Source organism: Lepidochelys kempii, chromosome 2 (genome assembly GCF_965140265.1).
Source record: "Lepidochelys kempii isolate rLepKem1 chromosome 2, rLepKem1.hap2, whole genome shotgun sequence".
Taxonomy (NCBI): domain Eukaryota; kingdom Metazoa; phylum Chordata; order Testudines; family Cheloniidae; genus Lepidochelys; species Lepidochelys kempii.
In genome coordinates this window covers 207,281,385-207,299,739 of record NC_133257.1, presented here as the reverse complement: position 1 = coordinate 207,299,739, position 18,355 = coordinate 207,281,385, and the positions used below count along the sequence as shown (strand labels likewise).

The window sequence follows — 18,355 nt, the reverse complement described above, 5'->3', positions numbered from 1 at the left end:
AACATAACCCTCACATCCCTTGCTCATTCTGAGAATTGGTTTCAAGAAATTGCCTTTAATTTAAATAAATATTAATGAAATATATAAAACCAGTTAAGTAAGGTGACTCCTTGGGGGCGGTTCATTTTCTTCGTTTTCCTTAACTTGAAAGATATAAAACTAATATTTTCGATCATGTGTAGAGGGTCCCTTTCTTTATTTTTCTTTCGGTTAGTTTTTCTCTCGTTTCCACGACTGATTTGACAAAAGATAACCTAATTCCACTAAACTGCTCTCTGAAAGCAGTTAGCGAGGAACAACGCAGTCAACAAAACCAAAACGGATAAATACTAAAATTAACCAGGGAAACAAAAAGAAGAGGCATGGAGAATTTAAGAATTAATTTGAAGACACATCTCCTCAGACTGTTAGCGTCAGTATGATATAATTAAACGGGTCCCACAGAGTTGAAATTGCTAGGAACCCAAGCAGTGTTTTATCTGTATCAAAGACAGCTGTTGAAGAATTTCAGTTGCCAGTAAATAATGTTCAAATTAAAGTTTGCAACCTTGCCTCTTCTTTAATGAAGGCGGTTAGGTTGTATGGTCAGCAAGGAGAGTTCCATTGGGGAATTAGTTTGACTCTTTGTTCGTTCCCCGTACAAAGCCCACGTCTTGTGAAATCGCATTATGGACTTGAGTATGAAAAACACCTCCACCCTTCACAGAAAGCTAAATGACATTCGAATCATTATGTTCGTACTTTTTAAATCCCCGCTTCTCCTAAATATTAAAGTTCTTACGAGCCGTGAATGAAATCGGAATACTTTGCTTGTACATTAATGGGTTAATGATAAAATGTCTAATATTTTTGAAAAAAGGAAAGGTGAAAAGGGAATTGAATAGTGTATAAAGGCGTCAGAGGTTTATGTTAACTAATTAGAAATGCTTTAATGCTTTGATAATTAAAAATAAATAAATCATCTGATAAAATCGGAGACTGAAACTTTACCTTTTCAATTACTGCGGTTAAGATAGGCAACACAGCAAGCCTAATACTAACTATATTATTTTTCAATGATGCATCATTCACAATAAGCCCAGAGTAAGAACTGTTGACCTTGGTTAACATCAGATCAGTTGTTTCCGATCCAGTTATTCTCCTGTAAAGTCGACATTTTAGGAGCTTTCAAGTGATCTCGCAGTATGCTTCATGGCGGGTTTGTAAATGTTTTCATGGAATAATACTGCCATCTGCTGTTCTATTTAGGACATTGCAAATAATAAATGATGCAAGAACATTTCAGTTTGCTAACAGTTTACGTCTCCGACAGCGAATACTTCAATAATCTGCCCGGCAAAAAGTAGCAATTATACAAAATGTTCCGGTCACAAATACATTACAGATAAACGTTCGCCTTCCAGCTTAGATTTCAGACGAGGAAAGCTAATAAAAGGTAGTTATTTCCGCACCCCCGTTTTATCTAAAACAGCCAGACAAAACAAATGAAAAGGCTTTGGTAGAAAATCTTAATTGTGGCTGGACAGTTGTAAACCCATTAAGAGCCGAATTCCAGACAGTTTGCAGACCCGTCATTTATTACACACTCTTAATGCTGATTCTTTGAAGTTTCCTCTGTCTGCAACAACAGAGGGCGTCCCGAACATCCCAAAACACTGGAACAGGGATCAATTAGGGTCTTTTTTTCTGTGTGAGTGTGCAACAAAACTATTTCCCCTTTACTAATTATAACCCATCAAAACTTATCAGAGATTTCTTTAAAAGAAGAAGAAGAAGAAGAAGTGAGGCTGAAAGATTTTCCTACCACACTTTTGCACTTCTGTAAGCTTCTTGCGAGCGCCCTAAATTTTGTCTTTAACCCTGCAGCGTTTTACACCCCATAAACGGTTACAGCAGTCATTTTCTTTTATTGCACTGTATGGCTCTGAATTTTCCTAGCAACATCTTCTGCCAAGAATTGTGACTATAAATGTTCTGGCTACTTTTGCCTTTAAAATGATACACTCACAAAGCATTTGTTCTACATATTTACAAATATGGTTTGCCTGGTCTTGAGCAGACGAGTATTCTGGATCGTATTTTGGAAGATTCCTTCTCTTGGCGGTAAGATGTCGGCCTACAGCAGGGATAACTTTAGCTAGCTCACAATCTTTGCTATTTGGTTTTGTTGCTCAGCTGGAAAAAAATAACTTTCACCTGAAATAAACTTTCTTTAATAAACCTTCTTTAATGTATTTGGCTTTGCTGAACTAGCCTGTTGCGAGGTACATTTTCTCAGTTGGACTAAAACAACGACCAAAGTAGACTTATAAATAATACTATAATTTCTTGTCTGTAAACTTTTCCCCTTAGAGATAGTAAAATGCAACGTACTTATTTTAGGTGTCATAAGCCACTTCAGAGGAAAATTTGCAGATGCAAATAAAGAAGAAGAAAAATAACGGATTGCAAAGCTTTTTAAATGACATATTTTGCACATTACATTACATATGGAAGGGGATTTAAAAATAATATATTGGCAAAGCGAGCGTTTCTCAAACCTTTTGCAGCCAGTTCAGCTATGCCCATTTTATAATGGGGTAATTTACTGTGCCAACTAAAATTAAGATGTGTAATCTATTTACATTGTTGTCCCTCTAAAAAGTCTTGACAATTTCGGTCTCGTTCTTTTAAAAAAAACTTTATTAAAATACGTTAAGTCCAAAGCATGCACCCCATAATATTTCAAGGGTTTCCTGCATATGTTTCTAAGCACTAGATTACATAACTGTATCTGGGTGTTTTTATGCACTCTCTAGGTTAAACAAAGAAAATTAGTACATATTATTATACAGGTTTTGCACTCATATATCTGTGCATTTAACCTGGATCAAATAAATGCCTATTCCCACCACAGTTGTTCTAATCATGCAGTTTCTACTGTTTTTTATGTTGCCTTATACAGATGAGCGCCTTCTTAATAATGTTAAAACATCACAAAGTATAAAAGAATCAATATATTTTATTTGGCAAAAAGTTAAATATCATTTCAACACAACAATTTGGTCAGTAGGCCATGAGGTAACTTGCAAAATATACAGTGTATGTTCTGCATAAACATAACTTCCCAGATTTTATACTCGATACAAATCTACAATAACCAAATGTAGCTTTTTATAGTGTATAATTTATTATCAATAAAATTAAACTTCATTACAATAAGCTTCAAATTACTTGATTAAAATTAAAACGTAAACCATAGGTAGTTACCCTTTTCACATATATGTATAGCTCCGAAATCTGATAACTGCTTACTGGTGCAAAAACAATATTTAAGCTAGTCTGATTATTTACTTTTTCCTTAATATATAGATTATATATACAGCTGACAAAGACAGTACTATATATATCAAATTTTCATACTAAAATGACCTGCTTGATAATAGTTTGAGAACCATAATTCTTAGATACCCCGGAGATTTTATTATTATTATTTTTGTTTGTTGAAATTGGTATATATAGATATATATCTATATATATAAGCTGGGGATAGATAGATAGATAGATAGATAGATAGATAGATAGATAGATAGATAGATAGATATTACAATCAAAGGTTTACTGTCTAGTTATACAGAAAAGACTTATTACACTACAGAGCTATACTCTATGTAACTTTTATAATAAACAACCTGAGTTCAAATTGAATTCTAGCTTTCACAATCACATCTGGTACAGCACCCAAGCACATAAGTTGAGTCACAAACATAATTACCACAATAAAACACAGTGTTCAAGTATTACAGCAGACCTCTCTCTGCCGCGCAAAGGGCAAATTAAATTAACTACGTCGTCTAAACTCTACAGTCCGTAAATAGTTGTGCATTACGAAAAGGTAGTTTGTTTTTTTTGTTTGTTTGTTTTTGTTTTGTTTCTTTGTAAGTGAAGAACAGGTAGATTTATACAAGCCCACAAACAGTCTTCCGCACTAATGCCCCCTTTTTCTTTCCTATTATAAAATTAAAAGTAGTACCGTACCTCCGCAGTAGCACTGGCAAACCGACATCTCAATGCCACTGTTACAAGGTACAGTAACGACTAGAATTTGCCATGACAAAAAACAAAAACAAAAAAAAACCCGAGGCCTGAACACAGTCGCATTGTGTGGTGAGGTTGGAGCGGGGGCAGGGAGGGTTTTCTTTTTTTAAAAAAAGTAACCTGTGTGTCCTCATTATTCATCCTTTGCTCTGTCTTTGTTGATTTTCTTCATTTTCATCCTCCTGTTTTGAAACCAGATTTTCACTTGTCTCTCAGTTAAATTAAGGAGTCTCGCCACTTCGTATCTACGGTCCCTAGTGAGATACATATTGAACAAAAACTCCTTTTCCAGTTCCAGCGTTTGGTGCTTGGTGTAAGGGCAGCGCTTTTTCCTGGTGGATCTTGCGTGCAGCCAATTTGCAGCGGGATTATCTGCAATAAAAGAGCAGGAGAAGTTCAGGGGACGGAGGAAGCCACGTCGCGCCACTGTTCGGTGCCCTGACTTTAAAAGCGTAGGTAGCCTGATATTAGGGTTTACGACTTTCCTTTCATTTCAGCAGACATACAGGATGGTTAGGCACAATGGAATCAAAATACAGACACATGGAGAGGTCACACAGAATCGCACGCGGTAAAAGCCCAGCCCCCGCCTACTCTCGCCTGGATATTGTTTATAGAATGTGATTTTAAAATAGACTGTCCCTCCTCCTCACCGCCCGGGAAGGACTAGTGGGCTTACGATGTCATCGGGAAAACGTTTCAGTTTTTAATTTTGACCTTCTCCCGTGTCACCACTGGAAGGTTTCAAGGAGATAGCGAGACACTATACAGCTGGCTCAATTAAGCCGCGGTCGCTTATTCGCCTTATTTGCATACGCATTATTTTTTGTGCGTTAACATGGAGCCGATTGTTCCGTTAGATTTACGGCAAGAAAATGAAGTAAAGGAAGAGGTCTCTGTTTCCATCCTTACAGTAACCACCCTGGGCTGTTTCTTGCAAGATACTCGTGACAAAAGAAGCCCATGCTTCCCAAGGATTTCCCAGAAGTGCGTACAGGGGGGAAACCACGCCTGGCCGTGTTGTGCCCGAACATTCAGGCATTCTAGTTCACGTTTTAAGAGCTTAGACATGCACAGTTCCCTTTAAGATCTAACTACACCCGAGCAGCGGCAACTTCGAGTCATCTAGTTAGCCCGAGATGCTAACCTCCCTGCAGCCTGCTCAGAGACCTGAAGTCCATTACCCTTGTAGTTGCACTTACTTGGATCAATCTGTGGTTTTTCTCCGTTTGTCTCATTTTCTCCATTGGTTTCAGAGAACGCACCTTCGCTGGGTTGCTTATCTCTATCAGCTGGAGGAGAACCACAAGCATAATCAGACAGAGACAACGTGTGAGTGTCAAACGTGGTACAGTCACCCCTTCTGGCCGAGAGCGGTTCAGGTTTAATGCCGTAATGCCTGCTGGAAGGTAACCCAGGGAAAGACAATGAGCCCGGCATAGGCTCGAGCCACGAACGCATGTACCTGCCGTCCGGCGCTGCCATTGGTGCCTGGTGATGCACATATGGATGGTACACAGTGGGCACATTATTAGCGCTCGGAGGGTGAACGGGGCTCCAGGAAGTGCTAAAGACTGAAGTTTTCGACTGAAAACTGCATGGGGTGAATTCAGGGTGCTCGCTCAGGGCTGGCTGTCTCGTTGGCGGTGCCAGTGGAGCAGAGGCATATCTGGACTGCACCAGGTCTTCACTCTCGTGAATTATGAAAGAGTCCACATAATAATTGCTGAGCGTCCCTGAAGTCGACATTGCCATTCAACAAACACAGAGCAGGACCTGCTGAAATTATGAAACTGCAGATTTCATGTAACTACTTGGTCCTAGCAAGAAGTACAGTCACCTAATAAGTTGAAGGCTGCCTGTCAGCCCATTGGTTGCCGGAGTCACATGGCAGGGTAGCAGAACAATAAAGTATAAATCACTCCGCAGGCTATTAATGGGTCAGTGTTTTCCAGTCATAATTTTTATAGCAAAGCCATATGTTTTTATGCAAAGGGATATTTGAGTTATACGATAAAGTTTGTTTTAATTGTGGCCAACTGAGATTAAAAGATCAGATTTTGTATTATTACCCTTTTTAAACGGACTATTTTATATCATAATTAATCATCCCATCAGTGGTTCGTGTTCCCAGCAAAAACCTTGTGATCGGAGACCTTCACATAAAATTATATAATAATTGAAGTAATAAAAAAGCAAAATAGCAGTTGCGGTATACTGTATTTAAATATATATTTATTATATTTCATAAGGAGTTATTGTTTCAGGAGCCACAGGCATGTTATTAAGTCAGTAACTATGAGCATATTCATTTGCATCGCTGTGTTTCACAGCAGTAAAAATTTACGAGTGCTTGGAAAGGTTAAATTATACTATTGTGTTTAGTTTGGGAACTAACTGTAAATAATACCGTTCCGTTTAGTTCCGAGCTAACTGGAGCTGGCAAAGAAAAGTCAAATTCATCTTAGTCTCTTACCGAAACTGATCTGCAGCGTAGTTCCTTACCACACAGACCAGAGGAGGAATATATAAATATTTTAAATCGATATTTAAATTTGCATTTTTATATACTAGTCTTGGATCTTGGACTTTTCTAAATAATTGTTTTTCACATTTCAAGACAACAAACTCCAGTTCGAAATCCCTAATGCACCAGATTCAAAACCACAAGAAGAATCTCAAAAAAAAAAATTCATATAACCAGATACAGAAGAATTAATCGATGCATTTGCATTATACTGGGAACACTGTGTTCCTGATAAATTTACCGGGTTTCAAAACTATCTTTTAATAGAAGGTGTCAAAGGAAATTTCAACGAATATGCACCCCGGAACCTTGCCAATGACATTATATTAAAACACCTCACACACACACACACACACACACACACACACACACACACACACACAATTATCATAGGAAAAGTATAATTAAAGCGAGTGAAGTAAAATCGACTTTAATAGAACAGATACAGTGGTTGATTTCGCTACCAAATTGTTTGAATGTATTTAAGCTGTTTGAATCTATTTCCACTTTTACGTCTGTTTGCACGGAAGAGATTTTTAGACCTGCCTTCCTGAAATGTAGCTAATACTATATCTAGAACGGATCTAAACCAGAACAAGAGAGGAAGAGAGGGGAGAGGGGAGGAGGGGGAGGAGTGTTTATCAAGACGATTAATTGTTAAATATGCACCAAACCAGCAGGGGAAAAAGCATTCTCTTCCTCATCGCCGAAAGGCACCCTTCTTCTCAGTTGTACTGTAAAAAGGGCACTTACATTATGTTGTATCACATTCTGATTAATCAAATTTATGTGCAAATCTAGGCTGGCACGTTCTTTGACTTCTGTGCACACAGTACAGCATGAAAACTAAGCGGAGGGTTACAGTCCTATCCCCCCCCCACACACACACACAAAAAAGTGATACGGCTCTCAGATCAAGTGCAGTATTATGAATTGAACTAATGGCTGAAATTTTTGAAAGTATGAGAATTGATTTCATTATCTTCTTCTGTTTATGTGTGTGCTGCTTATCTCCTGTTGTTGCAAGGGAAAAGAGACCAATGGGAGAGGGAAAACATCTCTGTCAACTGCATTTGAAAAATCTTATTCAGCATAGAGACCAGCAAACGGCAGAGCAACTGCATAATAATTAAATTCACGTGTGAATATTCTGCATGCAAAAATATGTTTCTCATTAGTTTTACATCACTATGTGGTCTCTCTAGCGCGCTCTATTTTTGTTTCTTTTCAACTTTTCCCAACAACTACATCAGAAAGCTTACTGAGATGTAATTTTTCACAACAGTTTCTATCCTGATTTGAAATCACAAGGTATATATGAAACTATTATTTAATACATTACAGTCAGAAAAACTAAAATAAAAAAAAAACCCTAAAGACAGACCAGGCGAATAGCAATCAGTTCTTTTCAAACCATTTTTTAAAATGCAAATAAAGGTCTATATACTCCTTAGAGCTTCTTTTTTTTTTCATGCGTGTACTGACATACCGCAATAGAAAAACAAGTCTATGTCTATTACTGAAAGACGGAACTCCACGTCATTTGTATTTATTATTGAGTCAACTGGGGTGAAATGTGATTGCAGAACTTCCTTTTTCCATTAAGAAAAATAATCTTAACTCCAGGAGTCCTGGATGTTTGTGTTAGAATTTGGGTTCTGAAGCTGCAGCGTGTTTCATTTTTGATTACTCACACATACACAGAATGCAAAAGAATATGGGTTAAACACCCTATGTATTCCGAAAATTGCTCGCTGCAGGATTAAAGGAGCATTAGGAAACTTAAAGACACCGGGAGTTACAATAATAATAAATAACGCTATTTTCAGGTAGGTTTCTGACTAAAACACTCAGTATGATCTCCTTTCTCTCCCCACCCCCCTTTATGGTGAGTTTTTCTTTAATCAATTTTAAATTCTAATATCTACTGAAATTATTAATTTAATATAGTTTGCATCACAAATAATTTTAAACTATAGGAAACATAATCTCGTAGACAGATAGTCACCACCAGAAAAAGTTAATATAAAATTCGCCTGTGTATATGGTATCTCGGGATATTTAGAAAAGGAACATTTTATCTGTAGAAATTTTTAAAAAATGGTTCTGTCCTCCGTATCTGTATAATCACAACAGTAAAGCTGCAATTTAGATGCGATTTTTAAACCCAGTGTAAGGGAAAGGATATTGCTATTTTTAACTGAAGGGAAATAGTAAATGCAATTTATCTGCTAATGCACTATAACGCTTGCATATACGCTATCGCATTTGGATAAACACTCTGTAGGAATATTCAGTCTTGATTGAATGGAAATTGCTGGATCGCCTCTTAAATAACTTATTTCCATTTAAAACTAACCAGTTCCAGAAATTTTATAATGGAAATTTGTATAGAACTTGGGATAAGTTCTCATGAAATTAGAATTATACATTAAAAATTTTAAATAAAGCAGAGGCAAGCCTATGTACACACACTATAACTTGATAGATCGATCGATCGATCGATAGACTATGCTATATATATATATACACATATACATATATACATACATACGTATACATCGCCATACATACAGCGTGTATACAGACATATACACTCAGAGTCATATGTCTGCAATTTAAAGGTCTGACGCTTTCTTTGTAAATGCATCCCTTCATATGAGAATCTAATTATAACACATCTACATAATCAGTGAAAATCCAATTTCCAGACTATTTTTATTCACTGTAGCCTATCTGAGCCCTGAATAGTTTAAAAACGAATGATCAAAAAGGATATTCAATTTTCAAATACTTCCCAGGTCCTTGCAGCCAGAAGAAATCTTGATCATGTACGTTAAGGATAAATGTTGTGCCTGTGATCTAAACAAGGGCTGCAGCTCCTATTTCTGTTTGGTCTATGTACACAATAGCCGGCAGCCCTAGATCCCCTGCACAAGGCCCAATGAGGTCGCTGTTGCTCATTCAGCCTCAATGGAATGTCGGCGCCTGGACACACTGTAATAATGATCGTAACCGAGGCCTTGTGAGCTATAGGGAAATGGGTTTTGGCTGATTTTAAATCACTTCTAGTTACCGGTTCACCTCCGGTAAGGTACTTTTGTGTAATTTATGATTAATCCCTGGACATATGTAGAAGCAGATTTAGATTTTAGGAACACTCAAGGCAGAGATGGACACGGAATAACACAACAGAGTGCAGGCAAAAAAATAAAAAAAAGTGACACAATGACATAAAATATCTTAACAAAAAAAACCGAGACTCTGTCTCTGGTCTGGTTGCAATCGGTCCCTTCGTTTACTTAAATTGACGCTACGTTACAGGGACTCGGGATAACAGAGTGTATGAATATTGCCACGCAATTAAACTGTAACGCAATTTAAAAATCCAGCCCCCCCCCCCCAAAATAAAATAAAAACAGAACAAATGCTGAGCAGAATGTAAAGCGCACCTGACCTTGAATGGAGTCTACAAGATACATTAAAAAAAATTCCATAAGCAAGCAGGCTTACTCAAGAACTAGCTAACCTTGAAGAACTCCCCAAGATTTTCCCCTTGGCTGTTTATTGGGAAGTGAATGAAGCCTTCGTTGTAGATAGGAAACAATGGCATTGGGACTTGACGCCTACAGATAGCTTCAGCTGTAAGATTTCTTCGGTAGTAAGCCAACTCGCACTATTATACCTGGTGATGATTTCAACTGAAGTAATTAAGGCAGTTTCGTGCTGCAGAGAGAAAGGTGGAGCCCCAACAACATGAAACTACCTAAATCACAGAACAGTTCTCAGTGCTCTAATTATTACGCTCCCCATAGCCGTGTTCCTTACGCAAGGATCCCGCTATAAAAATAAAACCAGAAATGTGACCAAAACATTCCACCTCCCCTCGTTCCCCCACAGCCTACACCGGTCACCGACTCCAATCTGGATAGGATTCTTTAAAATGTGTGTGTGTGGGGGGGAGGGAGATAATCTCTTGTGAGTTTTTCTTCTAATTCTCCATGCACATGAAAAAGTGAAGAAAAGCCGTGCGCGGTAATGGTACATCATAAAAAGCTAAAGACTCGCCATAAGCCCGGGATAAGTCTCTCTCTCTCCTCCCCCCCCCGCCCCCGCCCAAAAGAAAGAATTAGCTGTAGCCCTTATTCAGGCCCCATATTTTGTTTCGCCCTAGTGCAAAACTCTTTAATGCTTAAACATGCAGCAAGAAAAGAGAAAGCATTTTAAATAAGCCCGACAACATGCAGCCAGGTAGAAAGGCAAAGGATACTGATGTGTAAATATGGCTAGAACCTATTTGATAAGAAGAACAAGACCTTAATAATACCCTCATTTACATGTGCTCACCTTTATGATTTTCTTCTGAGCCATCTGCTAAAGCTAGATTTTTCACCGTCCTTTGGAGTCAAAGACGTCTGCATATTTCAAGGTGTTTTATTTTTCCAAAAAAAAAAAAATAAAATAAAAAATCAATACGCTACACTCAAGAAATAGTAATTTGCTTCCTCTGTCTATGCAGCTCCTCACTCAACTGAAACCACTCGTCCAAGACAGCAACAATCCAGATATACTAGCAAGTCATAAAACTGAACAAAAGCCGACAAACCTTACTGCACCATTGCTATATGGCCCAGACAAATTACGACCGTCTAGGTAATATTTAAATAGATTCCTAAAGTAATTGCAGGGTGTTTAGGCAACTATTCCTGTTGTAAAAGTTCTTGAAGACATAAAGTAGAACCTGAGGATAAACAGTCACAAAAAGAGGTAAAATTAAAAGGATTCATTCCACTTCTTTTATTCTTCTATGAGAACATAAACATCGTCTTTTCACGCACAGCAGCATTACAATATTAATTTATTCCGATTTAAGGTAAGTACTAGATAGAGCTAGAACTAACATTTATAATAATGATAGAATGCATTTGCTTAAACCAGTACCGTCATTTTTATAATAATAGACATTTATACATATCTGTATTTATATCCCCCCCCTTTTTTTTGCACCTACACGTTTGACCTTTTTAATGCATGTAACTTCACAGTATAAAGGATAGACGGACACATTCTCCCTTGCTCTTTGGCTCAGCAAGTCCTTCTGATGTTCAATGAACTTAGCTAGCAAAAGGGACTATTTTTTTCTCAAGACGGGGGGGATTGTTGTGTGCTTGTCATGCGTTACCAGCGGTAACGTCATTTATAGACAAAAATCCACTAATTCCACATATTTAAGCAAAACTACATTATGGTCAATATCTACACCAGACAGAGTGGGTGAAATTCAGAGGTAAGTGTAATAATTTAGTCCATAAGCAACACGAGATCTTTTATATCCTTAAAGAGAAGAGGTCTCATTTTCCTGGCCAATTTTAAAGCTTCAGATACTGGTTGTTACGTTAAAGGAAAAGAAAAAGAAAACAGAGCCTAACACCAGTTCCCCCGAAGCCCTTCTTTTAAAGTATGCCTGCATTTAATTATTGGAACTCCTGCCATTGAGGGGGGGGAGTTTAAGTCCCTTTACATAGAACTATGGTAAGGCTTCAGTTATTCGTTATTAAGCTACACACGGCCCACATATACCCTTTATCGTTTAAAATTGAAACTCGCCTTTAACCGGGTTTGCTTACTTTTTCAAGTGGAAAAAAATATTTGCAGCTCTTGAACTCATATGTCTCTGTTTCATGGTTAAAGAAGCAAATAACATCAAGGCAATTGTAATGGAACAAGGGCGGCACACACACAGAATTTTATTCATCATTATGGCTCCCCCCGCCCCAGAAATAGCTATAAAGAAGTTATGGACACACTGAGAATGTATAAAATCCTTAATCCATACAGGTGCAGATTACTAAAGCCTAGGAAAATGATACTGGCTCTTTAAACCATAAAAAATGTGTTAATAGGTTTATCAAGAAAAATTAAAGTTGGCTGTGAGCTCCCGAATTCTATTCTCTCTGTTCATTTTCTTCAGTTTCATTCTGCGGTTCTGAAACCAGATTTTAACTTGTCTGTCTGTTAGGTGGACTGTGCGGCTGATCTCTAGGCGACGCTCACGAGTCAGGTACATATTGAATAGAAACTCCTTTTCCAGCTCCAGAGTTTGGTGCTTGGTATAGGGGCATCGTTTCTTTCTGCCACTTTTTGCGGTTAGCCAGTTTGCTGCATTTTCTCCTTTTGAATTGCCTAGTTTTAAGAAAGTAAAAAAGGGACATTACCAGATGACACGAGGCAAAGTGGTTCCTCAAGTTGGCCCCCTGGTCATAGTTCTTATTTGGGGAGTCCTTGTGGGCACCTCAGCCTCTTGTTTAGAGTAGCTGGCGTTTCCTTTAAAAATCTAGCCTCCAAAAGCCCGCGGAGATCATTAAAACTGAATGTCTGAGTTTCCATTTTCCTAATGAAACGAACTGTTGGCTCCTACAGTGATAGAGATACGTTAGTGGTCAGTTAATTTAATGGAAGTGGCTTTTTAAATGGCTCCCCCTCCCAACCCTCATATTGCAGTTTAGTTTATTCTTTCTGTTTTTCAAAACTGCTTCAGCAAAAAACTGCGGATTTAAACTTTATAAGCGCGCTTTGCAGCTGGAAGACAAGATGAGCTATTTCGCCTTATTTTCCTCTTAACTAGGAAGCTTCTACCCAGTTTTAAAAACAAACTAAAGTACCTTTGTAGGTGTTTGTTGCTATTATTTAGAGATTGATTTGCTAGTGGGGTAGGTGATGGTTTTGTTTTTCCTTTTTTGTTTAATAGAGCAACTGTATTATATCTAAAAAAAAATCAACTGTAAAATAATCAGCAACTGAAAAGTCTGACAATATCGCCCACTAAGGTTTTATTTTTGCCAAGGGATCACAATAATAAATAATAACAGCCCTGTTATCTGTTGACGACACTGAAGGATATTCGTGGAGCATTCATCAGTCTAATTTGATAGCAGTTCATAGAAAGAACATTTCAACGCGCCAGTTATTTTGAAAAGCATTCTGGATCGTAAAATATAACTTACCCCGTTAATAGGTTTATTTATTGGCACTGCCTATTGCTTATTTTGGATGCTTTACAAACATCTATGTTATCTCTTAGGCACCCTCACATCATCTGGGAAGATGGATCTCTGTTTTTCTATATGTTCAAACCGCATGCAAGTTACGGCTTGCCCAGAGCGGAGGCTTTAACATTTAAACTATAGGATGGACGTTAATTTTTACTACATCCCCACGCCCAAATATTAAAAAGTTCAGAAGGTCAGTCTGAGCGGCGCTTCTTGCCAGCTCTGCAGGCTGCTCAATCCTCCTTTCCATTTGTGATGTAACTATCATCCTCACACGGCTTTTATTTGCTTACCTATGGGTTCTTTCTCAGGAGAGTGTTTGCTGCTTTCTGACGGAGCTGGGGAGAGTTCTTCTGCGGTCGAAGGCGAAGCCTGAGCGTCTTCCTCCCTCTGGGAGACGCAAGCCAAGGTGTTGGGGGAAGCCTCCTCGGTCTCTGTCCTCCCCGCTTCTGTTGGGACTGAAGGCAAAGATGGAGCCGCATCAAAACGAACTTGGGGCTGCGGTGTGAACTGGGAAGCAACAATTTGCCCAGCATTGTAGCTCTTGGAAGTGCCATAAGCTTGAGACAAGCGGAAGTAGCCTGGGACAGGAACCCCACTAGCGTTGCTCATGGGACAGACCTCAGCGTTTAGCCTTGGAAAAGTAGATAGATCTGTGGCAGCTGCACCTTTAGGACATTTGTCTGAATCATAGAGGCAGTAAGAGTTCTCCTCTTTAATGTTTTGAGCAAAAGAGCAGGATGTAGCCTGCTGGCTTTCAGGCTCTTCCAGGCGACAGGACCTTGGGGGCTCTAGCCAGACCTCCATCCCTGACATGTAGGGATGAGAAGTGGGGACCATGCTTTGAGCAGTACCTTCATTGCGTTTGCTCAAAACTGGGAAAAGTCCGCAGCTTTGCAGCCCATAGGACAAATCGGACGCCTGTGGCAAAAAGACACTACTGTTGGGATAGTAGCCGCCGCCGCCTCCGCCTCCTCCGCCTCCTCCTCCTCCTCCTTCCCCTCTGCCTGAGCTGATCAAGGAGTCTACCAAAAAAGAGTTTGCAGCTGGGCTCTCTGAGCATGACATTGTTGTGGAATAATTTGGCGAAGGGAGCCGATAGCCCTTTCTGGCTGACATTTCTTGTGCAAAACATGCTGAATATGATTAGAGATACCCCCGCACCACGGCAAATGCTTACAGCCAATGGAAACCCAAGCCCTACTAGCAACCCCTCCCAGTTTGGTTTCGTATGCAGAGAGCTGGTCTCAGGTCGACCTCTGTATTTAGAATATATATGTATATTAATGTGTAATATCTATTTCCATATAGACCCACACCTAAATCTACCTATATCTATAGGTAGATATAGGGTATACGTGTATGAGGAGATACAGTTGCACACTGAAAAGTATACAACCATTTCCCACCTTATTTTAGTGTTCGCATACTTTATACTCTTCTATTATCACATTCACTGCTATAAAGTAGCAGAGCAGTCTGATGTTTATTATTACCTAACATGAAACGGTATATAAATGAACCTTTTATTATCACTTCTTTTCCTACAGTTGGGCTTTCCGGAAGTAAGGCGTGCTCGCCTCGTTGCACAGCATGTGTTTGTGATGATATTAATAAAGCCCGGAATCCCCTGTTTTTACTGCTAGTCTATGACATTTTATTTGGTTGTCTACTTTTTAAAAATTGTTCTTATTTATCTCGCACCATTTGACGCTATAAAGGATTCTGGCTCCTGGAGCCTTAAATTATGAAGAAATTAGCAATTTCCAGAATAACATCTACACCAATGTGAATTACTGTAAACTAATCGGAAATGTACTAGAGATAAACATTTGTTGGCCAGAGTACTGAAGAATCAGTTAATAACTAATGCCATTGGGTCAGAACTGGTATTGTGATTGCATCTTCTCATACTATGGTTCACTTTGGATTTTTCCCTAAATCTGGTTTACATTTCAAATGAAAAGATGGTCGTCACAGAAAGAATCCAAATCTACACAATGAAAATGGTTTCCCACATACCACCCGCCCTACGTGTTTATATGTTGGTAATTATGTTTTAAATTTTCTCATGTGGATGATTCGCTATGAATCTGTGAAAATGTACCGTCCATTTCCTCAGTAAAATACTAAGACAACTAATCCTGGGATATTAGACAATGCTGTACAAGCCAATATGTAATTGTAGCGGAGCCCCTAGGCAGAGCGCAGACAGACAGGCATGCAGACGGAGCGTTAGATAGACTTTCTAATGAAATAGCTGGATGATGGTTCACTTAAAGTTATATCATCTCTCATTTATGCTATTTTAAAATCATACAACTGACTTGGAGAAATTATAGTATTTTGTGCAAGGTCTATGGCTGCGTGGGATTTTTAAATATTTTTAAAGCATTCGGTGACACATTCCCGCTTAGCATATGGGTCTTCTGTGTAAAACACAAAGCTGATTCTCAGATCCTAGAAGCAAATGATCGGTTGTCTTGGCTTCCCGATGAGTACCAATAACCGTTTGAAAAATAAATATTGCTCGTTAAATCTTAATGCTCGCCTCATTCTGGCACCCAGCTCTGCCATAAAGCCAGCCGTAACCAATAAGAATGCCAAGGAAACAGTTAAAGTGGTCATTTGGCTTCCTTTCTGACCACGCTTGACTGTGTCAGTCAGAACCGGCAGGCGTTCAGCCATACACTCCTGCAGCGCATACCCTTGGCGTTCAAAGCATCTAGGAGAATATTACAAGAATAACAGTGTCAACTGTACTCTGTACATTTCCCCTCGATCTATTGATCTGTCGAGCCTCACGTGGTTTAATATTTCAGTGTTTGCCCACAACGAGGCAATTCCTTTCCACATTTTGACATTCCCCTAGACAAGTAATTTTGAAATGTACAGAAAACAGCGGGACACAAATGTTAGTTTCCATGGGCAAATTAAGCTGAAGGGGCCCTCCTAAGGTTCTTTCCCTGTCAGCTGGAAAAGCTGTGAGCTGGTAGAGGTTGTTACAACTTTGCAGTGCTCATAAAATCTTTATGGAAATGCTGCTTATTTTTCAAATGTTATCTAATGAGCATTATACCGTTGCTTACATACGACTGCCAAGCTGGACGTAATGCAGTGATCTGGGGACATCAAGCAGCCTATCGGAACCCCTCTATTTTTTTTCTTTTCCCGCTGTAATATTGTGTGTATTTCCCAAACTCGACTTACCCCACATTGTGTTAATGTGTGATAGACAAACCCTTATCAGATTCCTGTGAGGGCCATATCACTGCTAACAAAATTAATACCATATAAGGAACCAGTTTATTGGCTAGTATACAGGAAGGTTATTATCAATAGGCTTAAAGTTATAAATACAGATCTAAATAAAATGAAATGTGACCCTTAATTCCACGTTCCAAAGGTATTTCTCTTCACAAATCAGGTATAAAATTTACACCGGGGGAGTCTGCTCTTGCCACATGTTTATTTTGTATTTGCCAAATTAAATAGAAATGGATTGCAAATCTATAAACTGTACTAATAGAAGGGTAACGCTTGAAATCCTTCCAAAATTGGTTTTTTTTTTAAATAACCAGCTAGCTTTTAAAATTAAAATTAGCTTTGGAATAAAGTGAAAAAGGATGATAGAAAAAGTATGTAAAATCCTTTTCAGCCTAAATAAAATAATTGCACATTTTATAACAAGAATTGGATTTGCCTTTTTAAAAAAAGCTAAAGCAAAGAAATCAGGGAGATGAAATACAGGACAGAGACTAATCAAAGAAAGAAAACAGGTTTTAAACCAACTCTTTCTTTTATCCTTTGTAGCAAAAGATCTGCCACAGAGGGATGGTTTTTTAGCATTAGTAATGCTGATTACTTTAACCCAAAGGATAGTTATTCACAATAACTTGCAACAGGAAACAGAAATCTATGCCCTTTATTGTTTTGTTTATAGTAATGAACAGTGTTGCTTTGATGGTCAAAGCACTTAGTCTAGATCATGAACTCAACTCGGCTGTGTATTATCTGTGCTTTCTTTAATCGCTAACAAGGCCAAGGCAAATAGTAACTAACATCATCAAACCCAGTGAAGTAAAACTAATAATGTTCACTTGATTCTTACCTATAAAAGATAATGGCCAATTTTGGATAAACTAAACTAATTTGGCATGCATCGTGTGTAGCTACTACATTTTAAACCCTTAACAATGTGTCTCTTGAAGATTAACCCCGACTTTAAAAATTTTTTGAATAATATTGTGTATTCCAAGGGACGAGAAATAGTTTCTTCTTAATTCTGTTTATATAAACAAAACCATCTGGAGGTAAATACAAATAAGCAAGTACAGTTTAATAAGCATCAAAGCAAGTAAAGTGTTGTTTGGTGGAGAATCTAAATTAATTGCATACACAGACAATGAGATCAAAATAAAACTTAATCGATTTAAGAAAAGTGTAATGGATGTATTAATAGAGTCCTTAAACTCTTTTATTTGTTACACTAAAAATTAAAAACTAAAAGAAATAAATTAAAAAGGACAGCTCACCCACATGCAAACTCTGGTTCGAAATTTTGAAATGTAGCAAGCTAAATAATGATTTATCTCTTTCTTATTTCCTAGACAAAGCAAAAGGTACAACACTGTTAATCGTCTGATGCTATTTTGTATGCTAATTAAAATATGCTTTTGTTTCTGACGTGGGAAAATTGCAA

The 18,355-nt window shown here is 38.2% G+C and overlaps 3 protein-coding genes across 4 annotated transcripts in view; all 3 read right to left on the bottom strand.

Moving 5' to 3' along the window:
- HOXA3 (homeobox A3) overlaps positions 1-11,044 on the bottom strand; it is a 62,058-nt gene extending 51,014 nt beyond the window's left edge. The window contains exon 1 of the mRNA XM_073333637.1: positions 10,952-11,044. The gene's annotated coding sequence lies outside the window, so the exon portion shown is untranslated. The remainder of the gene's footprint in view (positions 1-10,951) is intronic.
- HOXA9 (homeobox A9) lies at positions 3,040-7,891 on the bottom strand. 2 transcript variants are annotated; one of them, XM_073333645.1, is made up of 3 exons: positions 5,543-5,689; positions 5,280-5,369; positions 3,040-4,449 (listed from the first exon to the last, which is right to left on the bottom strand). In XM_073333645.1, the coding sequence occupies exons 1-3, from the start codon at positions 5,604-5,606 to the stop codon at positions 4,211-4,213; spliced, it is 393 nt and encodes a 130-aa protein (XP_073189746.1). In that variant the 5' UTR covers positions 5,607-5,689; the 3' UTR covers positions 3,040-4,210. The 2 variants fall into 2 exon arrangements, with proteins under 2 accessions (XP_073189746.1, XP_073189744.1); XM_073333643.1 differs by having other exon boundaries at positions 5,280-7,891.
- Positions 11,045-11,430: 386 nt separating the features above from the next.
- On the bottom strand, positions 11,431-14,772 carry HOXA10 (homeobox A10). Its single transcript, XM_073333640.1, has 2 exons — positions 13,947-14,772; positions 11,431-12,787 (listed from the first exon to the last, which is right to left on the bottom strand). The coding sequence occupies exons 1-2, from the start codon at positions 14,770-14,772 to the stop codon at positions 12,513-12,515; spliced, it is 1,101 nt and encodes a 366-aa protein (XP_073189741.1). The 3' UTR covers positions 11,431-12,512.
- Positions 14,773-18,355: the final 3,583 nt, after the last annotated feature.

Excerpts from the sequence above, each read along its gene's own strand:
- HOXA9 (XM_073333643.1), bottom strand. The coding sequence starts at position 5,832 with ATGGCAATGTCGACTTCAGGGACGCTCAGCAATTATTATGTGGACTCT. Across the intron at positions 4,450-5,279 it reads AAAACCACAGATTGATCCAA|ATAATCCCGCTGCAAATTGG; the intron begins GTAAGTGCAACT and ends CTTTTATTGCAG.
- HOXA10 (XM_073333640.1), bottom strand. The coding sequence starts at position 14,772 with ATGTCAGCCAGAAAGGGCTATCGGCTCCCTTCGCCAAATTATTCCACA. Across the intron at positions 12,788-13,946 it reads TCCTGAGAAAGAACCCATAG|GCAATTCAAAAGGAGAAAAT; the intron begins GTAAGCAAATAA and ends TCTTAAAACTAG.